Source organism: Gossypium raimondii, chromosome 6 (assembly GCF_025698545.1).
Source record: "Gossypium raimondii isolate GPD5lz chromosome 6, ASM2569854v1, whole genome shotgun sequence".
Lineage (NCBI taxonomy): Eukaryota > Viridiplantae > Streptophyta > Magnoliopsida > Malvales > Malvaceae > Gossypium > Gossypium raimondii.
The window spans coordinates 686184-705743 of NC_068570.1; the positions used below are offsets into that span (position 1 = coordinate 686184).

At 30.3% G+C, this 19560-nt stretch overlaps 2 protein-coding genes across 4 annotated transcripts; both read left to right on the forward strand.

Moving 5' to 3' along the window:
- Window positions 1-7447: 7447 nt before the first annotated feature.
- Window positions 7448-10040, forward strand: LOC105773590 (proteasome subunit alpha type-1-B). The gene is made up of 2 exons (XM_012595598.2): window positions 7448-7880; window positions 9323-10040. The coding sequence occupies exons 1-2, from the start codon at window positions 7530-7532 to the stop codon at window positions 9803-9805; spliced, it is 834 nt and encodes a 277-aa protein (XP_012451052.1). The 5' UTR covers window positions 7448-7529; the 3' UTR covers window positions 9806-10040.
- Window positions 10041-11577: 1537 nt separating this feature from the next.
- LOC105774733 (protein RER1B) lies at window positions 11578-16785 on the forward strand. 3 transcript variants are annotated; one of them, XM_052632255.1, is made up of 6 exons: window positions 11578-12096; window positions 13095-13275; window positions 13366-15050; window positions 15140-15375; window positions 16088-16157; window positions 16280-16785. In XM_052632255.1, the coding sequence occupies exons 1-3, from the start codon at window positions 11747-11749 to the stop codon at window positions 13417-13419; spliced, it is 585 nt and encodes a 194-aa protein (XP_052488215.1). In that variant the 5' UTR covers window positions 11578-11746; the 3' UTR covers window positions 13420-15050; window positions 15140-15375; window positions 16088-16157; window positions 16280-16785. The 3 variants fall into 3 exon arrangements, with proteins under 3 accessions (XP_052488215.1, XP_052488214.1, XP_012452745.2); XM_052632254.1 differs by lacking the exons at window positions 16088-16157; window positions 16280-16785 and having other exon boundaries at window positions 13366-14186; window positions 14593-15050; window positions 15140-15920; XM_012597291.2 differs by lacking the exons at window positions 16088-16157; window positions 16280-16785 and having other exon boundaries at window positions 15140-15920.
- The last annotated feature ends 2775 nt before the right edge of the window (window positions 16786-19560 follow it).

Genomic DNA, 19560 nt, shown 5'->3' on the forward strand with positions numbered 1-19560 from the left:
TTTTTTTAAATTTTAAAATTTAAGTCCAAATTAGTAACACTATAATTATTTTTGTCAAATTTGTTGGCGTGAAATTTTGAAATTAAAAAAAACTCACTTGGTAGAAATATAACTAAAAATGTAACATTGTAATGAACCTAATTTAACAATATAATTTTAATGATGTTAACAATTAGACTTGAATTTTGAATTTTGAAAAGTAGAGAGACTAAATTCTTACAAATAAAAGTACATGGATTAAAATCCAAAATTAAGAAGAGTACAAGGATTTATAACATCTTTTTACCTTTAATTAATTGTGGTGTTAATCCTTTATATTGTTGAAATTTTTATTTTTAAAACTAATATAAAGTTTTGTTTAATGGCCTATGAAAATTAATTCTTACGCGTACATTGTTGTCCCTTCTAACAATGTCGTCTTGAGTTTTAATCTCATCTCTATTTGAAACGCAATGTGCCATACCACTTCAATAATAGATATTTGTAATTTAAATTCTTTATTTTAATTTAACATAATTTGATCCCTTTATTTTACAATGTTATTAGTAGGTTCAAATTGATAACATTATTAGTTATTGCATTTAAATTAACAACGTGGATATTTTTCTTAAAACGAGCATAAACATTCAATTGAATCAAGGTTTTCGAACCATATTGGTGATCGAATCGATCAAACCACCGTTCAATCGATTCAACCAGTTTATCTGGTTTGATTAAGTAAATCATTAAAATATAGAAAATCCGTTCAATTAATTTAACCCTTCTAATTGGACCAATACCCCAATTGATTCTCGGTCCATCCAATCGATATTGATTGGTATATACATTTATTATTTAAATAATATTGATTGAATTTATTGCATGATTGAATAACAATCAACTACATCAACATAATCATATTACCAATGGTGAATGTATCTGATATATCCCTCTATTATAGGGATTTGATCACATTAGTCTCTTTACTATTAAATCGAACAATTTAATCCCGTACTATTAAAAATAATTAAATAAAGGTCAAATTAAAATAGAATTAACATTTACTATTTAAATTACATCATTTATAGTTTAACAAAGTTAATATTTTTAAAGTTTTTACAGGTTTGAAAACAAAGCCTTTTGTTTAGAATTAAACTACAATTGAAAAAGTAATTTTCAAGACATTTTTATACCGTAAATGTTAACTCATTCACAGTTTAGACTTATTTGATTATTTTTAATAGTGACTGAATTGATCCATTTAATAACAAAGGAATTAATTTGATCTGATCCTATGATACAAGAATCTCTTGAATACTTTAATCATTATCAATTCACCAAATTATACAAATTTCAAACATAAACAATAAAATCATAGTTTCATCTTTTTGTAATGATAAAATGATCCCAACTTCCACATTGATTGATTTTATCTCCCAAGATGTGAAATTATTGCCAACAATAAGACTATGAATCCTATTAAAAGTATAGTTATCATTTCCAAGAAGATTATATAGTTGATGACCCCTCAACAAATGTCCCCACTTTACAAGTTAAAAATTTCAAAGGCTAATACTTTGGTTTGAATGTTTGAAATAGGAAGGAAAGGGACCTCACCTTAGTAACTTAAAGACCCAAATTATGAATAGCTTTTCACTATTTAACATCATTTTGGCATTTGAAAATTGGCCAATCACCCACCCATATGATGATGCTTCTTATCTCTTTTTCCTTTCACTACTTGCATCTTATACACTATCTTAAATATCCTAAATTTGTGTTTTTGTGTTATTAAAAGTTATTTTGATAAAATGAGTTTTATATTTATGAATTTTAATCTTATTTAGTAAAGCCTCGATATATTTTAAACATTATGTCATCATCGAGTTGAGTTCAGTTCAATTAAGTTCGATTTGATTTTTTTGAATTTTTAGAATTGTAAATGTTAATTCAGTTCATTTTATTTTTAATCCTTTTATATTATTTTGGGTTTTTTTTAAATTTATTTTGATAAAATGAATTTTGTTGCATAATTTTTATATTATTTGTTAAAATTTCTAAGTTTCGAGTAAATAAAAATAACCAATAACTTTTATATAACATCATAATTTTTTGAGTTATTTTCTCTATTTTAAATATAGAATATTAATTTTTATATTATAAAGAATAAAATTAATTATGAATTAAATGTATTTCTAGAGACTTAATCCATTTTTTTATCCTTATCTTTTCTTGTTATGCCTAAAATTACCAAATTAACTCTATAAATACAAGCATCACTAAAATGAATTATTCATAACTCCTCCCAACTTTTAAATAGGATGATAATATGCTTTAACGCTCGAACTCACATCCTCCTACACTAACAACAATACCGATACTAACCGTGTAAAACTCAATCAGAATAGAGAAGGGATTGTATGAAACTATTATTCCACATCATTTTATCCATTTCCAATAAAAATTGACAAATCGGTTTTTCTTCCGATTTTTAGTATTTTAGTTGGATTTGAATTTTGATGAAGAAAAGTTAAAAATTAAGAGAAAAAATCTAATTTATCATTTCGCTATTGAAAAGGGATAGAAATCACGTAAAATCACAGTTTCATACCATAATTTCTCATCAGCAATAGTAGTTTATTTTTAAAAAGTAAAAGATGTAATAATAATTGTGGTGTTAATCCTTTATATTGTTGAAATTTTTATTTTTAAAACTAATATAAAGTTTTGTTTAATGGCCTATGAAAATTAATTCTTACGCGGTACATTGTTGTCCTTCTAACAATGTCGTCTTGTGGTTTTAATCTCATCTCTCTATTTGAAAGCGCAATGTGCCATACCACTTCAATAATAGATATTTGTAATTTAAATTCTTTATTTTAATTTAACATAATTTGATCCCTTTATTTTACAATGTTATTAGTAGGTTCAAATTGATAACATTATTAGTTATTGCATTTAAATTAACAACGTGGATATTTTTCTTAAAAACGAGCATAAACATTCAATTGAATCAAGGTTTTCAGAACCATATTGGTGATCGAATCGATCAAACCACCAGTTCAATCGATTCAACCAGTTTATCTGGTTTGATTAAGTAAATCATTAAAAATATAGAAAATCCGTTCAATTAATTTAACCCTTCTAATTGGACCAATACCCCAATTGATTCTCGGTCCATCCAATCGATATTGATTGGTATATACATTTATTATTTAAATAATATTGATTGAATTTATTGCATGATTGAATAACAATCAACTACATCAACATAATCATATTACCAATGGTGAATGTATCTGATATATCCCTCTATTATAGGGATTTGATCACATTAGTCTCTTTACTATTAAATCGAACAATTTAATCCCGTACTATTAAAAATAATTAAATAAAGGTCAAATTAAAATAGAATTAACATTTACTATTTAAATTACATCATTTATAGTTTAACAAAGTTAATATTTTTAAAGTTTTTACAGGTTTGAAAACAAAGCCTTTTGTTTAGAATTAAACTACAATTGAAAAAGTAATTTTCAAGACATTTTTATACCGTAAATGTTAACTCATCACAGTTTAGACTTATTTGATTATTTTTAATAGTGACTGAATTGATCCATTTAATAACAAAGGAATTAATTTGATCTGATCCTATGATACAAGAATCTCTTGAATACTTTAATCTGTTATCAATTCACCAAATTATACAAATTTCAAACATAAACAATAAAATCATAGTTTCATCTTTTTGTAATGATAAAATGATCCCAACTTCCACATTGATTGATTTTATCTCCCAAGATGTGAAATTATTGCCAACAATAAGACTATGAATCCTATTAAAAGTATAGTTATCATTTCCAAGAAGATTATATAGTTGATGACCCCTCAACAAATGTCCCCACTTTACAAGTTAAAAATTTCAAAGGCTAATACTTTGGTTTGAATGTTTGAAATAGGAAGGAAAGGGACCTCACCTTAGTAACTTAAAGACCCAAATTATGAATAGCTTTTCACTATTTAACATCATTTTGGCATTTGAAAATTGGCCAATCACCCACCCATATGATGATGCTTCTTATCTCTTTTTCCTTTCACTACTTGCATCTTATACACTATCTTAAATATCCTAAATTTGTGTTTTTGTGTTATTAAAAGTTATTTTGATAAAATGAGTTTTATATTTATGAATTTTAATCTTATTTAGTAAAGCCTCGATATATTTTAAACATTATGTCATCATCGAGTTGAGTTCAGTTCAATTAAGTTCGATTTGATTTTTTTGAATTTTTAGAATTGTAAATGTTAATTCAGTTCATTTTATTTTTAATCCTTTTATATTATTTTGGGTTTTTTTAAATTTATTTTGATAAAATGAATTTTGTTGCATAATTTTTATATTATTTGTTAAAATTTCTAAGTTTCGAGTAAATAAAAATAACCAATAACTTTTATATAACATCATAATTTTTGAGTTATTTTCTCTATTTTAAATATAGAATATTAATTTTTATATTATAAAGAATAAAATTAATTATGAATTAAATGTATTTCTAGAGACTTAATCCATTTTTTTTATCCTTATCTTTTCTTGTTATGCCTAAAATTACCAAATTAACTCTATAAATACAAGCATCACTAAAATGAATTATTCATAACTCCTCCCCAACTTTTAAATAGGATGATAATATGCTTTAACGCGCTCGAACTCACATCCTCCTACACTAACAACAATACCGATACTAACCGTGCTAAAACTCAATCAGCAATAGAGAAGGGATTGTATGAAACTATTATTCCACATCATTTTTATCCATTTCCAATAAAAAATTGACAAATCAGGTTTTTCTTCCTGATTTTTAGTATTTTTAGTTGGATTTGAATTTTTTGATGAAGAAAAAGTTAAAAATTAAGAGAAAAAAATCTAATTTATCATTTCGCTATTGAAAAGGGATAGAAATCACGTAAAATCACAGTTTCATACCATAATTTCTCATCAGCAATAGTAGTTTATTTTTAAAAGTAAAAGATGTAATAATCATTACTAACATAAATCTTTAGAAATACATCTAATAGAGCATTATTATAAATGATGGTGATGTGGAAAGCTTGCATAATTATCAGTATATTATGTATTATCCAAAGATGTAATAATTATTATACTAACAAAAATCTTAGCAAAAAGCAAACACTATAATGGATCTAAACAGGCTGTTTTTCCTTTTCTAGAATCTAAGAAGGTGAAGCACTTTATCCACAATATATATATATATATATATGCTATTAAGTACTTATATTCTTTAAAATTTTATAATCTAATCTTTATACTTTTATTTTCAGGATTTTAGTGTGTATGACATTTTGAAATTTTAAAAAAATCACTTAATAGTTATATAATTGAAAAACTGATGTTGTAATAAAAAATTAACGGTGTTGACAATTTAACTTGAATTTTAAAATCTATGTACGGAGGCTTATAATATATTTGAACCATTTTTCATTACTCGTAATTACGTTGGGTTTTGATAAAATTTAAAATCAAACCGAATCAAACCATTAAAAGCAAAGTAAAGATTTCACAATTTACTTCTTTCATCTATAAAATTAAAATCCAAAATCTTACTTAAGATACATCGAATTTTTATATCTCGACTCGATAAAACTATATAATTTATAAATCATGATTGAATGAGATTATTTTTTATGAAAGTGATGAAAGCCCTTTTGACCTAAATCTAACACAAAGTGAATCTCTCTGCCAGTATCAATAATATATCATAAAAGAAATCAGAATCCAAAGCATAAAAAAGCAGATTTCTGCTTTGCTTTCTTTTGTGCTTTTGGTCTGATCTACCCATTTCTCTTAATTCTGTGACTAACAGCTCAGCTCATCCATTTTGGCCTTTTAAGCCTTTAGGCTTCAAATACTACATTATTTATCCATTATAATTGAATTGTTGTATTTTTTAAGGTAAATTATATTGAATATGATTAAATTATTAGTAAGTTTATATTTTGATTACTTGATTTTAAAAAGTTATAAAATGTAAACTGAAATATTCAAAAGTTTTCATTTAAGTTATTAGGCTGTAAATTCCTTTTCTTTTTTAAGTTTGGTTAGTGAGCTTCAAGTGACGATTTAATAATTGATACTGTGGATCAGTACCCATTGACGAGTAAAAGAAGATACCTTAGATCCAATCTGGTCTGATGGTTAGTGTCAAAGATCAGAGAAGAAACTTGTTTGGGTTTTGGTTTGTGAATTCATAACATTCAAAACTGTTTCATGAAAAAATATTAAACTTTAGAAGAAAAAAAAATTTGAGCTTTTTATTAGTGCAAGAGGCGTGAAGAATACTGGCTCAAATCCCAAATGATTAGAAAGCAAAATGACCCAAGTTTAAAACAACTCAAACTCAAATCTGGCCCGAATTCAAAATGACCCAAAACCAACCCGACCCGTCCAATTAACAAGTTGAAGAGTCTAAAAATGCTAGCATTAGTGCATCAAGTACAAGCTCAAATTCAAAATAATCAAAACTCTAAATAGTTGGTAGTCAAAAGGACTCAAACCTCAAATAATTCAAACTTGAAATTAAATCAACCAAAAATTGTCCCAAACCCAAATGATCCAACAATTATAAGGGTGGGTTTGGATCGGCGATTGAGTGCGGTGCAGTGCGTTTAGCTTACTTTTTGTCTCACGCTACAGTATCACTACAGTATCTAATCTCACCGCCACCGCTGTTTTTACACTAACCACAGGTAAACGCACCGCCCATCCAAACTCACCCTAAGTTTAAATTCACCTGATTCAAATTAACCAGGCCCAAATATTAAAGATTCATTTGGGTCAATTCCTTAGAGTGCAATCCAAAATCAGGCTAATAGCCCATTTACTCAATGTCAAGAAGCCTTATCAGTGACCCAACCTATGTACTGGGGCAGACTCAAACCATGAAAAGGCCCAATATTGTCTTTAGGTTAAAATATGATGTTAGTCCCTATACTTTGTCAAAATTTAAAGTCCTATACTTAATTTTACTTTTCCAATTTAAAATTTTCAGTGCAATAATTAACGTCATTAGTATTTGGTTAAATATTCCACAAGTCCTTTTAATTTTTATGAATTTTGAATATAGTGTATATATTTTTATTTCTAGCAGCTTAGTCCTCTACTTTTTAAATTTCAAAATTCAAGTCCAACGATTAACGATATTAAAATTATTTTATTAAATTTATGTTTATTACAATATCAGTTTTTAATTACAATGCTACCAAGTGAGTATTTTATTATTTCAAAATGTAACACCATCCAATTAAAAAAAAGTGTTAACAATTGATCTTGAAATTTGAGGACTAAATATCAAAATTTTGTAAAAGTAAAAGTACTATAAACAAAATTTAACCCTTTTACTATGGGTGTTTTCTCTCTCTTTGTCTTGAAGAAGAAGAAAAGAAGAAAAAAACCCTCTTAAATTAGAGTCCAGAGAAGAAGAAACAAGGGGAAAAATCAAGTTTTTTTTTTCTTTTGTAGAATCAAATAGATAATGTTCAGGAACCAATACGATACCGACGTCACTACATGGAGCCCGGCGGGCCGGTTGTTCCAAGTGGAGTACGCGATGGAGGCCGTGAAACAAGGCTCGGCGGCGATCGGACTCCGATCTAAGACCCATGTTGTTTTGGGTTGCGTTAACAAGGCTAATTCCGAGTTGTCTTCTCACCAGAAGAAGATCTTCAAAGTCGACGACCATATCGGTGTCGCCATCGCCGGTCTCACCGCCGACGGACGCGTCCTTTCTCGGTATATGCGGAACGAGTGTATCAACTATAGCTTCACGTACGAGTCGCCGCTTCCCGTGGGCCGACTCGTTGTTCAACTCGCCGATAAAGCCCAGGTCTGTTTCAATTTTGTCTCAATTGAATCATTTGGTGATGTTGATTTAGGGTTCTTTTTATAGAATTGAAAATTTTTCTTTTTTTAGAGTTTGAACCTCAATTGGGTCTCTGCTGAAAAGTCTTCACAAGCATGAAATTTTAAAGTAATTGAAGCTCAAAAATAGTTATTGACTTAGCTAGATTACTGTTCTAAATTGAAAATTACTTTACATAGAGGACTATATTATGTAGAAAAAGATTGAAAAGATCAAGTAATGTGGAAATTTTAAGTAAATAAGACTATCCAATTGCATTATTGTTGAAATGGTTGATGATTAACACCTAATAGTACCATGGAGGCGCCTCTCCGAGGAGTTGGATAGTATTTTGCCCCTCTACTCAAAAAATAGGCAAATTAGTCCTTGTTTGTTAGTTCAAAGAGCCTATTTTTCCTTTACTGTTAAAAACTGACCTAGTTGGTGGAATAAGCAAATAATACACTTGACATCATGCTGACATAATTTTTAGCAAGGATCAGTTTACTTTTTGATTTAGCGTAGAGGGATTAATTTGTCCATTTTTTAAGTAGAGGGCCAAAATGCAATCCAACTTTTAGTACAAGGGCCTCTATGGTATTTTTACTATGATTAACAATGTAAAATGATAACCGAATGTCCAATACATAATAGCAAATGGAAAGTGGTTATAGCAGAGGGAATTTCGATCTTATGGTTTGTATATTCCATTATTGAGTTAGCAATACTTGGATGTTGAGGATAAGAGGTTGAATGTACCATGGCATCAAGCGATTAGGGCAAAAGCTTTTTGGTATAAAATCAGGTTAGAGAAATTAAAAGAATGTTGTTATGAGTGCCTTCCATTGACTGTTAATTGACGGTCATCTGTGTGCTTATGTTTAACTGTGCGGGTGTTATCTGATCAAGTAGTGTTTTTAAGATAACTTGTGATAAACCTAATATGTACCATGTACTTTTGTTGATGTAAGAGGTGAAGATTGTTGGTGCTACTGTGCATTAAATGATGTTAAGTATTTGAGGTTGGTTATAGTTAGTACGGATAAGTTTGTTGTATGATCTCTTTTTGCCTTATGCCGCTTCGATAGTTGGTTTGTTGAAGCTTTCAAAGTTTCTCTTTTGTTTCTTTTCCTCACTGTTCTCTGCTTATTCTGTTTGCTGCTCAAAGTTCTGTATATTTCTCGAATGTAATAGGAGTAGATTCTTGATTCTATTACATACTTGAAGGTCTAATATAATTTGTATATCTTCATTTGTATCGTTATCTAGCAAGCTTTTTGTTTTGCGGTGTTTAATTTGTTAACCCAGTTAGAAACTCTCTTTTTTTTTTCTCGTGGAACACCGAACCTATTGGATTTCTCGAAAGCCAAACCATGTTATTTGTTTGTGCAATTGAGATGGAAAAATGCTTCTGTTTTCGGTGGCAGGTCTGCACCCAACGTTCTTGGAAACGACCTTATGGTGTTGGTTTGTTGGTGGCTGGCTTGGATGAATCCGGGGCTCATCTCTACTATAACTGCCCAAGTGGAAACTACTTTGAGTACCAAGCTTTTGCCATCGGATCACGCTCGCAAGCTGCAAAAACGTACTTGGAACGCAGGTTTGAGAGCTTTAGAGACGCATCACGGGATGATCTGGTCAAGGATGCTCTTATGGCAATAAGGGAGACCCTGCAAGGAGAAACCTTAAAAAGCTTGGTATGTACGGTTGCCGTGGTAGGGGTCGGGGAGCCATTCCATATCTTGGATCAAGGAACCGTACAACAAATGATTGATGCCTTCGAAATTGTGGCAGAGCAAGAAGGTCCTGCTGCTGAACCTGATACTGAGGCAGGACAGGAGGCTTCAGCCGAGCCCGAACCTGAACAGGGTGCTGCTGCTGGCGAAGGCGTGGCCCCTATGGATATTTGAGGATGAAAAAACCTGCTTCCCGGTCCTTCTAGATGAGTTTTTTTCAACAATTTGCTTGGAAATTCGGGTTAGTCACTATATAGACATTATTGTGTTGGATATTTCCTTGCTAGCCTGAGCTGAAACTTGAAACTACATTTACATTTATACTCAAGATAGTGGTCATTGATGTTTTTGACTTATTTAAGTGTTACTGCCTCTTGAATTATGAAATTTGGTGCAATTCTCTTGGAAAGACCAATGTCAATGTGCATTTGGATTGCTGACAGAGTCACTCTGTGAACCCGTTCGGGTTTTAGGCGGAATCAGGAGATAAAACTTGGGGATAAAACCAAACATAAACACTCTGAACCCAACATTGGACATGGTTTGGAGGGCAACACACTTTGCAAACCTCCTAGACACTTGCATTAGGAGTCAGATTGTATTTTGTCCATTTTTTTTAAAAAGATAGGTAAATTAGTCCATGTACGTTAGGTCAAATAGTTGATCATTCTATTAAAAATTTCATTCAAATCTATTGTTAAAGATTAGTCCATGTACGGCAGGACGAGGTACACTTGGCAGACCACATGTTACTATATGATTATTCTATTAATTATGATAGTTTTTAATAGTAGAAATGAATGAAATATTTAATAAAAAAGATCAATTTGTTTTTTTTTTGATATAATGTATAACGATTATTTGTCAATTTTTTGAGTGGAGGAGACAAAATGCAATTTGACTATTTTTACCATCAAAATCCCTTTAGTAATATACAAAAACACATCACCTATGTGAGATGTTTAATAACCACAAAAATAATGTAATAAATACACAAAGCACATATACTGTCTTAAGATGATCATGGATAATGAGAATTTGAATATTTGTAAGTATTCGATTTATATTTGCAGATTCAAATATTGATCATTGCGAATAATGCATTTTGATTAGGATATTCATTAACAAACTCAAATTTTGACATTTAAATTCATCAGTCGTTTTACTATTTTTAGAATTTTTAAGTAATTTCTTTGTAGAGTTAAATATTCAATAAATAAATAATTAATTTGGATTAGGATAGTAGTAATCAAATTTTAAAATATATTAGAATGGGATAATATAATTATTGACCTCCGAAATTGTTAATTAGGTTTATTTTGTTATTTATACATTTTTTTTTACTTTGGTCTTTAAATTTGGCAACTAAATTTATATTGGTTCATATACTTGAATACTGGCAAGATTTGATAATGTGACCAATATTATTGGAACGATGGGTCGATGATTGATTGATATAACGATCTGAACAGATGAGCTGAACCAATTCACTCAGAAATACTTAAAATTGATAAAAATAAAAAAATCGGGATAAAAATCAACATTGAATAAATTGGTTCAATTTAATAATTTTAGATTTTTATAAGAAATTAATTAATTATTATTGGTCTGACAGTCGAACCAATTGAATTGATTGAATCAAGAATCGGTGGTCTAACTTGTTCAACCACCAATCCGATTATTAGAAAACTGAATATGATATTTGAGATTGTATAACATCATCACATAAAAAATTATATAAAATTAATTTCAAAGTATCTTCAATTTTATATTTACCAAGTTGAGAGATGAAAGCACATAAAAGAGAAGGCCCAATTTAGCTTTATGAACAAAACGTCGTCATGAAGGTGCGTTTGGATGCATTAGACACGGGCGAAATAACTGTAAACTACGTGCAAATTTGTCCTTTCTATTGTTTTCAAATTTTCTTACTATTTTCGTGAAATTCGGCATTAAAATCTTCATCTTCAATCAAAGGCAACCCGCAAATAAAAAATTTGTTTAAATTTTTAATTAAAATTTATTTATATAAAATAATTTCTAAATTCATCATCCATATTTGATTGTTGTTTTTGTTTTTAGGGAGGTGTTTAAAAAATAAAATTATTTTTTTTAATGGACGGATCCGGTGACGAAGTTGCCGCGGTGGTAGCGCCGATAGCGAAGTGGAAGAGCGATTTCTCACGGACGTTTCAGTACTTTTTGGATCGCTCAACGCCACACCTGATGGAAAGATGGCTTGGAAGTCTCGCCATTGCGGCCGTTTACGTCCTTCGCGTTTACTTATTGCAAGGCTTTTATATCGTGTCTTATGGCATTGGGATTTATATCTTGAATCTATTGATTGGTTTTTTATCGCCTAAGGTTGATCCTGAACTTGAGCATTTGGATGGTGCTTCGTTGCCGACTAAAGGTTCTGATGAATTCAGACCTTTCATTCGCCGACTTCCAGAGTTTAAGTTTTGGTAAATTTAAATTTAAAACCCGTTTTTCGATTTGGGAATTACTTTTAACTTTTTTTATTGTTATGATCAATAAATTTCATGAATTTTTTGCATTTAATGACTGGAACTTGAAATGCTGAAATCGGTAAGAATTTATGGAAATATTTACTCTATGAATAGCAAATTAGGATAATAAGCACTGTCTTAGTGATTTATAAGGTGCTAGGAAAAGAAATTGATTGCTTTATTGAAGTTTGTTGATACTAGGCTGAGATGATGGTAGTTGTAGACTGTTCATTTGGTGGGTAGAGAGCCATAGGACATATTATGAGTGTTCAAAGAGGAAGAAAGGTGGTTGAGGGATGAAAATAAAGATAGAAGAGAGAGGCCGGAGAGAGAGATCTCAAAGCCTTGGCCATCTTATAAAAGGTGCTTATGTTTCTTCTTGAGGCGCCATGTGTTGGTTTCATGTTGATTTTGTATTCTTGAAGTTTAGCCGACCTATTGATATCACTTCCTCCTGAGGACAATGGGTAAAATACGGTGTATGAATTTGTTATCGCAAGCGACCTTAGCTCACAAAACAACCTGCGAGGTTGGCGGATTGTGAGGTGACCTCATGAGGGGTAGGCATAACAAAGTTATCTTTAATTTCTTTTATTTTTCACTTTCAGATATTATTAAATTCTATAATTCTCAGTATTTGAGTATTCAAAAACATACATGGACCATAACAAAATCATGCACATATTGACCAATAAAGAATTTGCATGTTTTGTTGATAAACTAGAACAAATCTAGAGTTTATTACATATCTTTTATTTATAGACACATACAAGATCTCACAAGTATACATATTATGCTTCACATCATTCATGCTAGCACCTTTTTTTGTGTGTGTGCCTTGAGCATGAGTCACTATGAGAATTGTAGTGCCTAGAGTGCCATGCGCCCTTTACAACACTGCCAACTATACTGGATCAAAAATGACTTGCTTTTATTTGGTATTATGGTTTCAGGTACTCAATAACAAAAGCTTTTTGCATAGGCTTCTTGATGACTTTCTTTTCAATATTTGATGTTCCTGTCTTTTGGCCCATATTACTCTTCTATTGGATTGCTCTCTTTGTTCTCACGATGAAGCGTCAAATAATGCATATGATCAAGTATAAATATGTTCCATTCAGCATTGGGAAACAGGTCATAGCTTAGATCTTCCTTGTGGTAAAACTTGTATCATTGGAACACCTCATATAACATTTAACTTTTTTACCTTTTGGGTTTCAACAGAGGTATACAGGGAAGAAGACCTCTCCCACTGGCGCAGGTTTAGTGACGGATTGAAGGGGTTGTTTACATCCTTTTCTGGAAAAAAATCCAGAAAGTTGCAACCTTTTCTAAGTTCCAATTTTCATTGTTTTAGAATTTTAGAAGGAAGAGTTGTTAATCACATGTATGTATGTCGGGAATTCCGAGTTTTTGATTTCGAATGATCGACATCAAAATTGGTTATTCTTCTTTCTCTATAACTTCTTCCTATGTATTAGACTATTAGTCAATATATATTCTTTTCATTGCATCATTAAAGTTTGTTGATGATACAAGGCTGTGATGATGGTGGTTGTAGAAGATTCATTCAATGGGTGGGTAGAGAGTCGTAGGACGTATTATGAGTGCTCAAAGAAGAAGAAAGGTCGTTGAGGAATGAGAATAGTGATAAGAGAGAGAAACAGATCAGGAAGCCTTGCCGCTAGGGGGATCTTATAAGGGGTCTCGCTGCTCTTTCTTGCGGTGCCACATGTCGGTCTCTTATTGGTTCCATATTCACGGAGCTCAGTCAAATTATTGACAAATTTCCTCCCAAGTATAAGTTGTCTTGTTAGGACAGCGGGTAAATAACGATGTACGTATATGTCACCTTTGCCAGATGTGTGTTCCCCGTGCTGTGGGTTTGCGAGGTAGAGAGTTCATTGGCCCTCGTCAGCAGGATTTTGTTCTTGCAGGAGATCTTAGCTCGTGGAACACTCCGCGTGGCTGGCGGGTTGTGAGGTGATCTTGTGAGGTGTAGGCATAACAAGGTTATCTTTAGAAGGAAGAGTCGTTAACCGTATGTATGTATTTATGTTGGGAATTCCGGGTTTTTATTTCGAATGATCAACTATGTTCCACATCAAAATTGGTTAATCTTCTTTCTCTAAAGCTTCTTCCCATGTATCAGACTATTAGTCAATATATATTTTCTTTTCATTGCTTTAGGTTTTAGGCCCTTTTCCCCCATGTTTTTAGCTAATAAGAATACTCATTGCTCAAAAACTTATTTTGCTTGCATTGTTGTTTGTTGACCTGATGTTGGTTTTTGTGGATGGTATGAAGAAAAGGGTAGTTGTCAAGCAGTCATCAAGGAGAGCTTCTTGGGAATCTTTTCAAGATTTGATAACACTATTTGAGGCTTTTAAAAATTATTTTAACTTGTGAATTATATGGTATTTTAATGGTGGTTGTATAAACTGAGTGCAGGGGAAATTCTTCAAGAAAATTGACTTTGAGGGATGATGATATATACAATGCCAGATGGATGCCTAATCATTACACACACGTCTTAGAGAACACCTCTCCAACAACTGAGCCACAGTAATCCCCATGAGTTTCTTTTTTCTTTTTCTTTTTTTGTTTGTATTTGACTTTGATTACTTAAGGAAAAGAATATTACAATTTGAGTATTAAGTTTTATAATAGCATTGTTCATTAAACATGGCCAGCTAATTGTTGAAGGTTTTTTTGTGTCTGTCACTTCCCCTAGCTAGCCCTCTCTAAAAAAACCTTACATTAAATCTCTCCAACAATATTCCGTAGGAAAAGAAAAATGGGTGATAGAACCTTTGTTGTGATATTCTTCTTTTGGGCATTTCTTACAATAATCACCCCAACCCTTGTTCTCTGGTCAGAATCTTCCAAACCCTTGTTGGAAATGAATGGTAAGAGCTTAAAAAATCTTCACTTCTTTTAGTATTTCATGTCTGAATGTTATGTTTGAATTGTTTTTGCTTTCCTTTGCCTTTTGCAGGTCAGAAAAATGTGGGAATAAAAGATAGGAGAATGATTGGATATGGAGTGGAACAAGTAAGCAATGCAAGCATATCTTCACCTCAAATGGAGGCAGCAACAACATCCACAACAACCGAACACCATAACTGGAGCTGGTTTCAAGAACTTGAAAGCTTAGCCAGCAAAGTCTTTCAAAAAGCAATGGGGTTGCTGATCAGTGTCAGCTAAATTCAATGATAACCCTTCAAAGAAACTGTATGTTTCAATTCCACCGTCATTAGGTTTAAGTGGTAAAAGTAGCATGGAGGCCCTTGTATTAGAAGTTAAATTGCACTTTTGCTCCTTTTACTAAAAAAATGGACAAATTAATCTATGTAGGTTAGATTAAAGTACAAATTGGTTCTTCTATGAAAAATTCCATCCATTTCTATTGTTAAAAACTGATTCCTATACACTAGAATGAGGTACATGTGGCGTGCCACGTGTAACTGTCTAGTTATTCTGTCAGTCATGCCAGTTTTTAAGAGTAAAAATGGATAAAATTTTTAGCAAAAGAGAGCAGTTTGCTCTTTAATTTAACGTATATATGGACTAATTTGTTTATTTTTTTAAATAAAAAAGACAAAATGCAATCTGACTACTAGGAACTTCATGGTACTTTTACCGGTTTAAATTTGTTACGTAATTATTGTAAAAAATAATCAGAGAAAGCAAATATTTTCAGATATATTGACTCTCTATACCAAAAACACAAAATTACTGGGTAGAGTAGGTTAATGAAAAACAAAACCTTGAGTTTATTGAATGATTTGTTATGTTAGACTTTCGACTAGTTCACAAATTTTAGACTTTGGCTTGTTGTCTCTTGAAAATGACACAATTTATTTTATGATATTGAAAAACATACTGTATGATTGCTGGTTTTTTTCTTTTCTTTTGAAAAAGATGATATGTTTGACATTGACAGCTTCATATTTAGGGGGATGCCGAGCTTGATTTTTGTCCTAGTGTGAATTGTCTAAGTTTGGAAGAATAAGGTTAGTTGAGGAAGCTAACAGATGATTTATTAGTTCTAACTAATGATTCCAATCAAGTTTTATATATATATACACATGTGTGCATATGAATGCATGTTATATAATATTATGTTGTTAATCAGAGACCATCTAGGCCATGGGCTTTGAACAACCAGGAATCTTCTTGTTGGAGCCCGAGGTGATAAATGGTTGAACTAAAATAGCTGCAAGTGCAAGGTTTGTCTTCTGTTCCATAGCATATAATTAAGGCTAGTTTATTAGTGTCTTTTCTTTTTACAATGATAATTCAAACCTAGATTTCATGGAGTATATGAAGATGTCATAACTTGAGGTTGAAGCTAGTTTATTAGTTATTGCGTCAATAAAGTGATTATTTATGTATTTGATGCACACCAATCAATTGGTCGGGTAAGATGAATTTGGATCGGTGAATTTAGAATTTAAAATTTTAGAATAATTTACTTTAGGTCAATTTTAGATTTAGTTCATTTTGGTTTTGAGCTCGGGACATTTTAGGTTTGGGTTTAAATCATTGTAGATTTTGATAACTCTAGGTTTAAGGAATGTGATTTTCAACTGGGTCGTTGCGAGTTTGGATCATTTCAAGTTTAATGTTTAATTTTTTCAGTACGAGTCATTATAAAATTTAACCATTTCGAGTTGTACTTACTTTAAGTTTTGAGTCAATTCAAGCTTAAATCAATTTCAAATTTGAATCTGTTCGAATTTGTGTTAATTTAGGTTAAACTTTTTAATTTTCTTATTCTAAATAAGTTTAAATCAAATTTTAACTCTAATTTATTCAACTCGAATAAAATGGCCAAGTTTATAATAATATGATGGCATTGTTTTTAATAGTAAGGATAGTGCATCCTGTTGGGTGTTTTATTTGACCATATCTTGATAATGCAACCTTTACTCTTTAAATTTGGTAATTTTTGTTAATTTGATCTTTAATTTATTTTTAAAATTTAGGTGATAATGTGACACAAACATCATCATAACTTAATATAATTTAGATTTAAATATTAAATTGGGTAAATTTAAAAGAACTATCAAGTTTTGAGACTAATACGAACAAAAGAATTCAAGACCAAAATGGAAAAATTATAAGTTAAGAGATTAAATGTTATTTTATCCCTTAAAATTACCTAGTCATTATTTTTTTTCTTTTGCAGTATATAAAAGAGTTAACAACATTAGTAGTCACTCAACTATGTTTTTTTCCCCTGTTCTAGTCATCCAACTATGAAAAGTTACAAAATGGTCATCTAACTATTAGTAAATTTCTTTTTTGGCCACCCATTATGAAAAGTTATAAAATAGTCATTCGACTATTCAATTTTATCTTTTCTGGTCAACCAACTTCATTGGATGTTTTAGTGTTTTCATTTTTATATTAGCCTGGTGACCAAAAAAGATAAAATTGAATAATGATTGATCATTTTGTAACTTATTATGGTTGAGTAACAAAAAAAGAAATTTACTAATAGTTAAATGATCATTTTATAATTGAGTCACTCCTACTTATTTTACCCTATATAAATTCTTAATTGAGCCTATAGAAGGGAATTAGTCTCCCATTTAGAACCTTGAAGACCAAATGATAGTAGACCCTGATATGTTGCAGGCCCAATAACATAAAAATGTTTTAGATAGTAAACTTTATTTTATTTGAAAAGCTCGGATATAGTGTTTATGCGTTGGGTCAAGATTTAAGTTTAAAAGAAATTAAGTTTAAACTTAAATGTTGAACTGTTTAGAAAATAGTAAAAATATGTGATCGGTTCTTATTTCTATTCTTCTTAAATTTAAAATTTAGTTTTTATACTTTTATATTTAAAAATTCGATCCCTTACTTTTTAGATTTTAAAATTCAAGTATTATTGTTAATCTTGTTAAAATTATTTTGTTAAATTTAGGTTCATTACAAAGTTATTTTTTAGTTACATGGCTATTAACTCTTTTTTTTAAATTTCAAAATGCAAGAATAAAAATTTAACAACAAATGTTAAGTGTTAGCAATTAGTCTTGAATTTTGAAAATTAAAAATTAGAGGATTAAATTCTTGAAAATAGAAGTAAAAGAATTAAATTCCAAATTTTGAAAGAAGAACATACGACATATTCTAACCAAAATTATTTTTTATATTTATATTATTTCTGAATAATAAAACGGGCCAAGGTTGAAAAATATAAACCCAAACTAAACTTAAAAAAAATTAAATTTCCCGATCCTTAAACAAGTCTAGACTTTAGCCTTAATCGCAACAAAAAGGTTTTAAAGGGATAAAAAAGAAAAAGTAATGGAAATATTTAATTAAACAGTCCCTATCTACATTATTGATTATCCATAGGGGTAGAATACAAGCAACTCCTCACTTTGTTTTAATTTGGTTCTTTCTTGTATCATAAACTTTCTGCCTTTTTCTGTTTCACCCACTTTGTCTTAAAACAGTACCAATTCCCCCATTTTATATTATTTAGCCTCACTACAAGCTATTGAAGCAACAACAAAATAGTACCAACCATATGTTACAATATTCTATATGTATGTATGTATATTTTGCTCTCTTTTTTTTTTTTCTCTCTTTTGTTCTTTAATCACCATCAAAGGAAAGCCAAAACAATGACCTTCGTGAAATTTCTCCACATCGACAACACAAATACGGATCGGTATTATTCTCTTTGAATACCGCACAGATTCTCTTAAGGTTTTATAACCACACAACTCTTGGTACCATTACGAGAAAAATATAATGATAAATTTAACTCTAGGGGCAAATTTAGAAATTTTTTTAAAAGGGTTGAAATTGAATTATAAATTTTTGAGAGTCAAAATATAATTTTATCATATATTAGTTTATGATTTCATCATTTTAAAAAAAGATTAAACATAGTTTTTTTTTTCATTTTGAGGCGTCAAAGTGCAATTTTACCATTATAAATTTATAATTTAATTATTTTAAGGGGTTGAAATGTAATTTTCCATTTTTAGGGGGAGTGCACCTACTTGGCCCTTTGCATTCACTCTATTTAGCCTATAATATTTTACTCTTAATTAACAAATTTAAAAAAAAAATATCTATGTCAAGATTAAAATTCATGTAGTTTGCCACACAATAGCCACGTCAATGCTATTAAAATTTTAATGGTGCAATCAACTTTTCCATCCAAAACAAAGAATTTTGACTAAACTTTGAAAGCTAAGGACCAAAGTGATCCCAAAAAAAATTAAGACTTTAATGGCAAAATAAATAAACATTAAAGAAAATATAAAAATTAAGACTTTAATGACTTTCGGAAAATGGACTCCTATACGAAGAATTCATGAGTTTGAGTTTGAAGAGCTATGCTTTAACTTTGAGAAGACGATGAACATTTAAAGAAGAAAATACTAATTT